General features: G+C 34.1%; 1 protein-coding gene across 1 annotated transcript; it reads right to left on the bottom strand.

The window, feature by feature from the left end:
- Positions 1-2,160: 2,160 nt before the first annotated feature.
- Positions 2,161-9,615, bottom strand: LOC117925367 (APO protein 3, mitochondrial-like). Its single transcript, XM_034844367.1, has 4 exons — positions 9,452-9,615; positions 5,580-5,975; positions 3,722-4,149; positions 2,161-3,354 (listed from the first exon to the last, which is right to left on the bottom strand). The coding sequence occupies exons 1-4, from the start codon at positions 9,613-9,615 to the stop codon at positions 2,945-2,947; spliced, it is 1,398 nt and encodes a 465-aa protein (XP_034700258.1). The 3' UTR covers positions 2,161-2,944.
- Positions 9,616-9,708: the final 93 nt, after the last annotated feature.

Here is a 9,708-nt window from a genome sequence, read left to right as displayed (position 1 = left end):
TTATAGGCTTCTCTTTTTCCTAAATAAAGAGTTACTTTTAGGGTTTTTCTTTTTTATTTTTATTTTTTAAAAAAAATAATAATAAAATAAGTGACAACTCTAACTTTTAAAACAAAAATCAAATTTTCACAATAAAAACAAGTTTCATCATCGAGTGGGGACACACGTGAAAAATGTGGGTCCATGAGTGGTAGTTAATAAGTTATCTAAGTATGTTACTTTCATAGTAGCCCTTACTAATTACATTGAAGAGGAGATGGTGAGGTTATTCTTAAAACATGTAGTCAAATATTGAGAATTGCCTAAACACATCATTAGTAATCATGTTGTTGAGTTCAAAGTTTCAATTCTCTACTAGCTTTCACCCACAAACCGGGGTAGACAGAAATGGTGAATGCCTTATTGGAGTTGTACTTGAGACCCTTGTGAGTGCCAATCAAAGAGATTGGGCTAAGCTATTGGATACATCTTAGTTCTCCTACAATTTACAAAGAAGTAAGGCAACTAACAAAAACCTATTCTAACTAGCTATGGGGCAACAACCATTAACTCCTCACACCCTAGTTATGGGTTATAAGAAAAGATGTCCAAGGGCTTTCAAATTCACTAAGGGGTAGCAAAAACAGGTAGACATCGTCTGCTCATACTTGGATAAGGTCACTAGGAAGATGAAGAAATAAGCTAATAAAAAGAGGCGACACATTAAGTATTAGGTTAGAGACTTGTTGCTTGTCAAGCTACTTCTTCAGCAATTCAAGCCCCTAAGGTTGGTACATAAAGGCCTTGTGAGGAGATATAAAGGTTCATCCCCATACTTGGGAGGGTTGACAAGGTGGCTTATCAAGTGGAATTATCTTCGAGGTTGAAAATTTATCCCGTCTTCCATGCGAGTTACATGAAACTCTATCATGAAAACAAGGATGATTCAAGTCAAGGGATACAAAGAGGGTGCCTACGACAATCATAACCTCATACGACAAGGAAGTTGAGCATATCATTGCAAACAAGTCATTGGGAGACAAGGTTGCCTCTTGCTACGTAGTACTTATTGAAATGGAAGGGACTACTAAAAAGCGAGGCTAGCTACGAGCCTATAGATGTGTTGTGGTAGTTCTAAGAGCAAATCAAGAGGTTTCAAGCAAAAGGGATGATGAGAACATTTGTAGCATAGGTGGGGGAAAGTGTCACAACCTGCTCAAAATGATTCTCACTTAGGTTTGCTTATATAAACGAGCAAGAAGCTTCTGGAATCACCTACACTAGTGGAGTGTAGAAGATTCTAGAAAAGCCCAAAGATATCCACATATCTCTACACAAGTATGAAAGGTAAGGGAAATGTGTAGAGAATTCTAAAGAGTTTTAGAGATATCTTGTACATACCTTATACATAGAATTTGTATATGTTATTGTAGAGGGTTTTTAGAGATATAAGAAACCTTTGAGGGTTTTAGAAAGTTCCATGAGTACCTATAAATAGATAATAGTCTCATTTGGCCAAGGCACCAAGTACTTGAGAGCATTCTAAGCCTTGTAAAGTATTCTAGTGCAATGCAAGTTCCTTTCATCCAAACCTCTAAGTATTGCTTCTTTCATTGTTCCTAACTTCTAAGTCACATAGCATTACTTAGCCTAGCAAGCTAAGTTCGGAAAAAGGCTGAGTTAGCAACATTAAGTGGTTTAAGTTGTTTAAATATCACACATGAGCTTAAAAAACACTTAAATTTGTGACACAAGGTTCCTCAACTTTGGGTTTTTTTCTATTATTATTATGTTTTTTTTTTTCAATCCTACGTGAGATGCATATGTAGATAACTAATGTGGCCTTGGCTTATAAGGCCATGACTTATGTCATTGGCTTACATAGCATTCCAAGGTGGTTGTAAATTTGTAATATGCTTGCTTTGGTGATAGCATAATTTAATATAGAAGGATAATTCTAGAATTATATAGATGTCACTATTGAAGTACATGTTAAAAGGATTAATCTTCCATTTTGTACTTGTTTTGAAATTGGATTCTTACAATTTTTTTTCCTTTTTTAAACATATGATTATATAATTCTCCCAAAAAAACTTCAAATTTCAATTTGTTTTGTTAAACAGAGATAGCTCTCCATGTAAGAATGCCATAATACAATTGTAAGTAGTTGGAGTTGGTTAATTGTCTCAAAATCAGATTAAAACCATGCCTGTCAAACCTCTAAGATATCTTTTAGCATGGTTAGAAGATCCTTCCATGTATAATTTTTTGTTGAGTGGCCCATCTGTAACCCATGGGCATATGCATAAAGAACAAAAAGAAAAATAATAAAAAATAAAAAGGACCAATTCATCATATTGCATATGGGATTGAACACCACACCAGAACTAATCAGCAGAATTTGCAGGTTAAATGCAAGCGTTTCAGGTCATAATATGGGCAATATGGGCAAATAAGATTGGCAGTAAGTTACAATGTCTCATCCATCAATGGCCCAGTCAATGAGGATGCCTCTCATCCTGTCGTCGTTTGTGACATATAATTTGGTGAGACACGGCCAGAACTCTGTTTTCCTGTAGTATGCATTTATTTCATCAATGTACTCAACAACTGCAAGTGAATTCTTGTCATTTCCACCAAATCTTCCATCTCCATTTCCTCCTTCATCCTATCTATTTCCTCCTTGGCACAGATAGGTCACTGATTTCCTGGTGGTCTTCCACCTCAATGATGACACAATCCTCTGATTCACTTGGCTTAGGGGTTGAATGCAGGACTAATTTACTTGAATTCCTCAGGTATAGTTGGTTGCCTCTGCTTCTTGTTAGCCATTTGCGCAGCAAACAAACTTGTAATGGGTTGATGCATCAGAATTGGTGGGTGTTTCTTATCAGAGACTGCATCTTTTCAGAGAATCTTTATCGACTAAGATGCCCAGAATCTCACCCAGGTTCAACTCCGCACTTCACACTACCCACTTTTCTTCATCCAGCCCAGGGACTGCAACATCTTCCCTCATCATGGCAACATAATTCTCTCCCACGTTTGCTCCAGCTTGTGCAAACAGTTCTACCACTGCAGGCAACTTTCCATAGTACCTCTGCAAACCATTTACCAGCGGCCCACCATCCTGCACATCTCGCACATGCCACACATGAACCGGAGGAATCAAATCATCCACTGTTGCCTCCTGCCATGCATGCTGTCCATCCCTCATCTGGTGCTTGTAAGCTTGACAATTCCTGACTCTGTGACCCTTAGGCCCCACTTGGACCTCTGAACAATATCCACAAGTTTGGACAGCATACTTCTGCATAAGTTTTGAGGCTCCTAACCACATTTTCTCCCAAGCCTCCATGCCTCGGATAGCAAATCCTGAAGAGTTGCCAATGAATGCATTAAACACCCAATAATCATCACTTTGTACTATGGTCGTGCCTCATGACCAAGTGCTAGATTAATGAGGTCATCAGGGCCTCATCTCATGTAATCATCCTTAAATTACAGTCTAAATCATAGAAAATACAAGAGATGTAGTTCAAAAATAATCGGTGAATGACAAAGAAAAAATGATTTTAAAAAAATAAAAGAAAAAGAATTGCAATTTAAGAGTAAAGCAATCACAACAACTTAAGGTGAAATCCAGCTATACCATGGCCCAAAATTTGATTAGTCAAAATATTTTATGAAAAGAAAACCCATATAATAGGCATTTGGGGAAAATTTTCAAAAGAAAACATACCTTGTACATCATCAGCCAGCAGGTGCATAGACTTATTTTCACTTGACTGGTTTCTCTTCTCCCAAAACCCATACGCATTGATGTCTTTGCCAGGTGAATCATATTTAGGAAACCTCCTTTCAAAATCTATCATCCTACCAGCAACATTATAAACCGGGAAGGTCCTTCTCCTTGTTGGATATTCAGGGATGTCAAGGCCTGCTTGAATACATAATTCTACAATAGCTGGAATCTGATCGACTTGGAGCCTCTCGTTATGTGAAACAGCTCTCCCTAATCTGTCATAGAGATGAAAAGATTCCACAAGAGGCAAAACATGTTCCACACCCCCTATTTCCCAAACATGCTCTTTGCTTGCTGGGCTACCTGTGACATTGCATGTTCTGATCTTATGTGGTGGATGACCAACATGAACTTCTCCACATAATCTGCACAAATGTCCATCATCACACAAAAAGAGAATTTCTTAAAGATTTGGCCAACCAAATCAAGAATTCCAAATTGATACATTCAGTAACAATTACTTGTCTCAATAGCTTTCTAATTTGCAACCTTATGTGACCAAGGTTCACAAAAATGATAAACTTTTTCTGGATCATCCTTTTACATTTAATATCTATACAAACAAAACAAGCACAAAGAAAAATTATTGGGGTTGCAATGCCTATATCTCAAAGAACCTATAATACATTTAGCAAAATTAAGTTAGGTTCAACAAATGTATAATACATTCTAAAAGACACATCTTGACATTAGATTCATTGTTTCTTTTGGACACAAACCAGAAAAAGTATTACCCATTCCATTAAGGATTTTAAACAGTCTTCGTTTCCCTAACCCACCAAGACTACAAGAAGAATTAAATGTCCTTAAGCCCCATTTTGATGCTTCAAACCAATGTTTTTAGAATTGTATCGATCATTAAATTAGAAAAGTTACTAGGTCAAAATTCATGTTAGTATTGACATTATAAATATATAATTTACATATTATTAAAATTAAAAATAATTAAAAAAATCTATATATATAAATAGTTAAAAAAAACTTATAGATGATTTAAAAAAACTTGTAGATGATTCATCTTTTTCAATTTAATATTATTAGATTAAATCATGATAAAAATAAATGTAAATGTATTCATATTTCTAATGTTGTTAAATATTATATATTAAAAAATAAAATAAAATAAAATAAAATATGATTACTTAAGTTTCTCCATATTTTAACAATTATATAAATAGTACATAATAAAAAATAAAATAAAATAGTATTACCTAAGTTTATCCACATTTCATTCTATTGAGTATTTTGTTAAAATTTGATAAATTCTTTTGCCTGTATTATTGTTATGTTTATCATCCTACAAAGAATTGAAGTAAATATTTACATTTGTTTTAAAGTTTCTAAATATGCTATTTTATTAATGTGAGTACATGCATGATCGAGGAGCTCAACTTGGCCCTGTGACAACCTACCCCAACCAGTAAAAGAACTGGCCAGTCCATCAATTAGCCAATTCAACAGGTGGTTTTCATGGTTCAAGGGTGGTTTGACATGCAAAATGGGTTGATTAGTGGCTCAAACCGGAAATCTAATCGATTGCAACCCGATCCAGTTTTAAAAACAATTTTTTGAACTTCTTTGACTAATAAAAAAAAAATAGATGCTCTTATTATTTCTTTTCTTTTTTGACTAATAAAAAAATAGTAGGTGCTCTTACTATCTTTTTTAAACTTTCATAACATGATAGTTAAGTATAAATTAAAATTTGTAATACATTAAAGGTTGCACCTTATAACCTCTTGTCATCAATTTAAGTTTTAAGGTCTCAAATAATAATGTAGAAAAACTGATTTACCTGCATGAATATATGATAGTGCTCTTGACAACCATTGAAACACAAGTAAATAGTTTGGCTCTGGCAGCATAGACTTCATGAGCGAACGGCACTAGTCCCTTGACCAGCAATCCATTTTCAGGAGGCCGTAAAGTAATCTCAGAAACCTCTTGTCTAGCTTGCTTCTGCAATCTAGCTTTACACTTGAGTTCATTAACACTAGTAACCCATGGCTTCCTCTCTGACTTCTTCAGCTTCCTTGGTAGCTCCTTGCAAGTCGAATTAGTTGAGAATGATCTACATGGAAGCTTAAATTTACCTAACTCGATCAAACTTGCAAAAGAGTTCTGCACAACAATCTTGCGCAAGTTTCTAATCTGTCTAGATAACATTCTCCTCACAAGTTCTCCAGTTAGTCTGAAACATATAAGAATGGATTAACAATAGAAAGCTTGAAATGGTATTGAGCTTTTTAATGCCCCAAAGCCATAAATAGAGAACCACATAATCCTACAACAGAATAACTCTCAAAATCAAGAGTTCATATTACCATGCATTAATTTAAATTACAGATACCAACAGATATTCATGCCAAATTAGAGTATCATATTCTTCAACTTCTTTTAATTAGACCACCGGTACCAACCGAGGTGCCACCACTTTTTTGATACACAACAACACCCCACCATTTTAAGACCACCTCTGTAATTATTCTCACTATTTTCTTCTTGCCCACAACACCATAGGCATTGTTCATTTGGTGTGTGTTTGTGTGTGTGTGTGTGTGCATACTCAATTTCCTATTTCCTTTTTAATCAATATTTGATAGAAAAACACCGCTTCCTTAACCCACCATTTCCAGAAATAGCTTGGAAATCAAACTAACCACCCATTTCACTTTTCATATCATCTTCATCGGAAACACAATAGAATCAAGGCAATGCCACTCAATTCAATCAACTAGAAGCAATGTCATGGACCAAGAACAATATAATCACCATCAGTTAACTATTTTGAACAATTGGGTGCCACATCCAATCTAATCAACAACAGTCTAACTACCAAAACATATGTACTACTCTCCATCGTTTTAACAAACAGATGCACGCAAAAGGAAACAATTAAATAAATAGCTATGCTACAAAATTCAATAAGAAACTGCATTCAAAAGAAGATAAATCCTCTGTTTAGTTACTGAAGAAATGGGGGAAGAGAAAAGAAAATTTTAAATCTTATAATTTAAGTGGTTTTTGTTTCTAGAAGATGAAAATCTCACCTTAAGCTAAATGGTTAAGCAGAGTTGAGGTTTCCTTTGGCCACAGATCTTGAAATTTATGTGAGTTTTTAAAATTTTCAATTAATTTTTCTTTTCCTAAATTTTCTCAACAACCAAACAAGCTTAGAACACAAGATCATTATAATTAAGAATTTTGAAGTATTAGGGTTTGGTTATTTTAGGGTTGATCTTTTAGGGAGTGATTATGGTAAAAGCACTCTTAGCTTGTATCACTTTTGTCAGCAGCACTACTATCAGAAATGCTTTTACAGAGAATCTGTCAGTGTTTGGATGTAAACAAAAAGAAAATGTTTTTGATAATATAATACATTAAAATAAAAGTGCTTCCAGCATAGATAAATTACCAAAAAGGACATTATAAATTTCATTGTATTTTATAGAACTTATGCATATAGAGCTACATCTATACTATTAGAAAAACCAAAGATAATAATTTTTTATTATGAATTTTTTTTTTTGAAAATACATGAAAAAAAAGAATTGAAACAAATCACCTTGATACTTAATTACTTATTATCAAATGAAACAAATCACCTAGCGGCTAGCACAACACCCAGTTGCCAATAATATACAGAGTGTAAATTTCTCCAAATAGAGTCTATGGTTTCCTGTAAGACTGTTATCATCAATAAAGCATATGCATGAATGAAATTAACTTAGCGTTAAACTAGTACCCTGTGTTACATTCATTAGGAAACCTTGTTCCTGCTAGCTTGATTTATTACTTATGCTATTACCCAATGTAGAAACAGGTTTTATTTTATTCACTAGCAACGACAAGTTACTGAAAAGAAAACAACCATACATCATACAGATACAGAAATACAAAATGATGAAAATCTAACTAAACAAGGCGATAAACAACATACTTTGTTCAACACAATAACCAAGCACACAGGGGAAGCAACAGCATACATATATGCAATACACAACTGCAGACCCATTCCCCCAACCAGTCATGCATATATGCAGACACTGTTTCTTAGAGGCAATTCTTCAAACACGTAATATCCCCATTTTTTCAATCAAGTCTTGCAGTATCAAACAAAACCTTAAAATTCTTGTTTATGAAATCAAATGGAAGCACAGAGATGATACCAAATGTTTGATATGGTTAACTCCAATTAGGGTTGGTCTTTTAGGGAGTGATTATGGTAAAAGCACTTTTAGCCTGTATTACCTTTGTCAGTGGCACTTCTATCAGAAATGCTTTTATGGAGAATCTGTTAGTGTTTGAATATAAACAAAAAGAAAATGTTTTTGATAGTGTTTTGACAAGGTTTTACATAAAAATAAAAGAGCTTAGTATAGATAAATTACCAAAAAGGATGTTATAGATTTTATTGTATTTTATAGAACTTATGTATATATAGAGGTACATATTTACTATTAGAAAAACCAAAGATAATAATTTTTTATTATGCAAGAAATTTTTTAAAAATACATGCAAAAAAAAATTAATTGATAAAACAATAATTTTTTTATAAACATTAGCACCTTAATACTCATTATCAAATGAAACGAATCACCAGCAGGTAGCACAACACCCAATAACCAACAATATACAGAGTGTAAATTTCTCCAAATAGAGTCTATAGCTTCCTGTAAGACTGTTATCATCAATAAAGCGTGTATATGAAAGCAATTTAACTTAATGAGAAACTAGTAACCTTTGTTACATTCTTTAGGAAACCTTGTTCCTGCTACCTTGATTCTATTACTTATGCTATTATCCAATGTAGAAACAGGTTTTATTTTATTCATTAGCAACAGCAAGTTATTGAGAAAACCAAACATACATCATACCACAGAAATACAAAACAACAAAAATCTAATTAATCAAGGCGATAAACAGCATACTTTGTCTAACACCATAACCAAGCACTCAGAGGCAGCAACATACATATATGCAATACACAACTGCAGACCCATCCCCCCAACCAAATCATGCATATATGCAGACACTGTTTCTTAGAGGCAATTCTTCAAACATGTAATATCCCCATTTTTTCAATCAAGTCTTGCAGTACCAAACAAAACCTTAAAATTCTTGTTTCTGAAATCAAATGGAAGCACAGAGATGATACCAAATGTTCGATATGGCTAACTCCAATTTGGGTGATGCAAGGATATGTGATAGGTAATATGTTCAAGTTCCTGGAATGAAACTTGGAACTTTAAGAAAGGGGTGGAACTTTAACCCTGCCTACAAATATTAGAAGACAAACAATAATCCTCACTAAATGCCAAGAAGAAAAAGATCAAACATTGATTTCATAAAGAAAAAGAAACAATCAAGACAAAGCAACAGCGGTTAAAGGGGTAAAATTCAGTTCCAGCTCTCCACCTACTTCTCTTAGCTGCCACTCTCCAACAACCAAACAGAAATCCCAAAAACCCAGAACACAAATCGTGAAAAAACCATCGGCCAGAAACAATAGCAGAACATCACCGACAATTAGGGTAAAAATCAGACCAAATCCAGAAAGAAACAAGCCAGGAAAGTTTAGAAAAATTCTGGCGAAAATTTAAGAAACAGGAAAGGCGAAAGCAACCCAGAAAACCAAACAAAGAACCCAAGAGAGAGAGCGCTTACCTTGGGTTCCGGGTTTTCACAGGATGAGGTGGATTGGAGTCGTCGGCCCGGTGGAAACCAGAGCGGAGAGGACGAATGTTGCCTCTTATTTTCGAAAATAGATCTTTTTTAGTAAACTTGGTTATTGAAAAATGTGAAGGCAGAAAAAAATTGACTGATTTCATTTTTCACATCTATCTTTACCAGGTTTTTTTAATTTGAATTTGAAGATTAATAAATGAAATATTTAATTAATAAGTTTGACATATTACACAAGA

Source organism: Vitis riparia, chromosome 11 (genome assembly GCF_004353265.1).
Source record: "Vitis riparia cultivar Riparia Gloire de Montpellier isolate 1030 chromosome 11, EGFV_Vit.rip_1.0, whole genome shotgun sequence".
Taxonomy (NCBI): domain Eukaryota; kingdom Viridiplantae; phylum Streptophyta; class Magnoliopsida; order Vitales; family Vitaceae; genus Vitis; species Vitis riparia.
The sequence above is the reverse complement of the archived record's forward strand: the minus strand, read 5'-3'. Positions and strand labels throughout refer to the sequence as shown.

Coding starts and splice junctions, on each gene's coding strand:
- LOC117925367 (XM_034844367.1), bottom strand. CDS start 9,615: ATGAAATCAGTCAATTTTTTTCTGCCTTCACATTTTTCAATAACCAAG. Junction 5,976..9,451: donor GTGAAAACCCGGAACCCAAG/GTAAGCGCTCTC, acceptor TATATGTTTCAG/ACTAACTGGAGAACTTGTGA. Junction 3,355..3,721: donor GCTGGCTGATGATGTACAAG/GTATGTTTTCTT, acceptor GCAACTCTTCAG/GATTTGCTATCCGAGGCATG.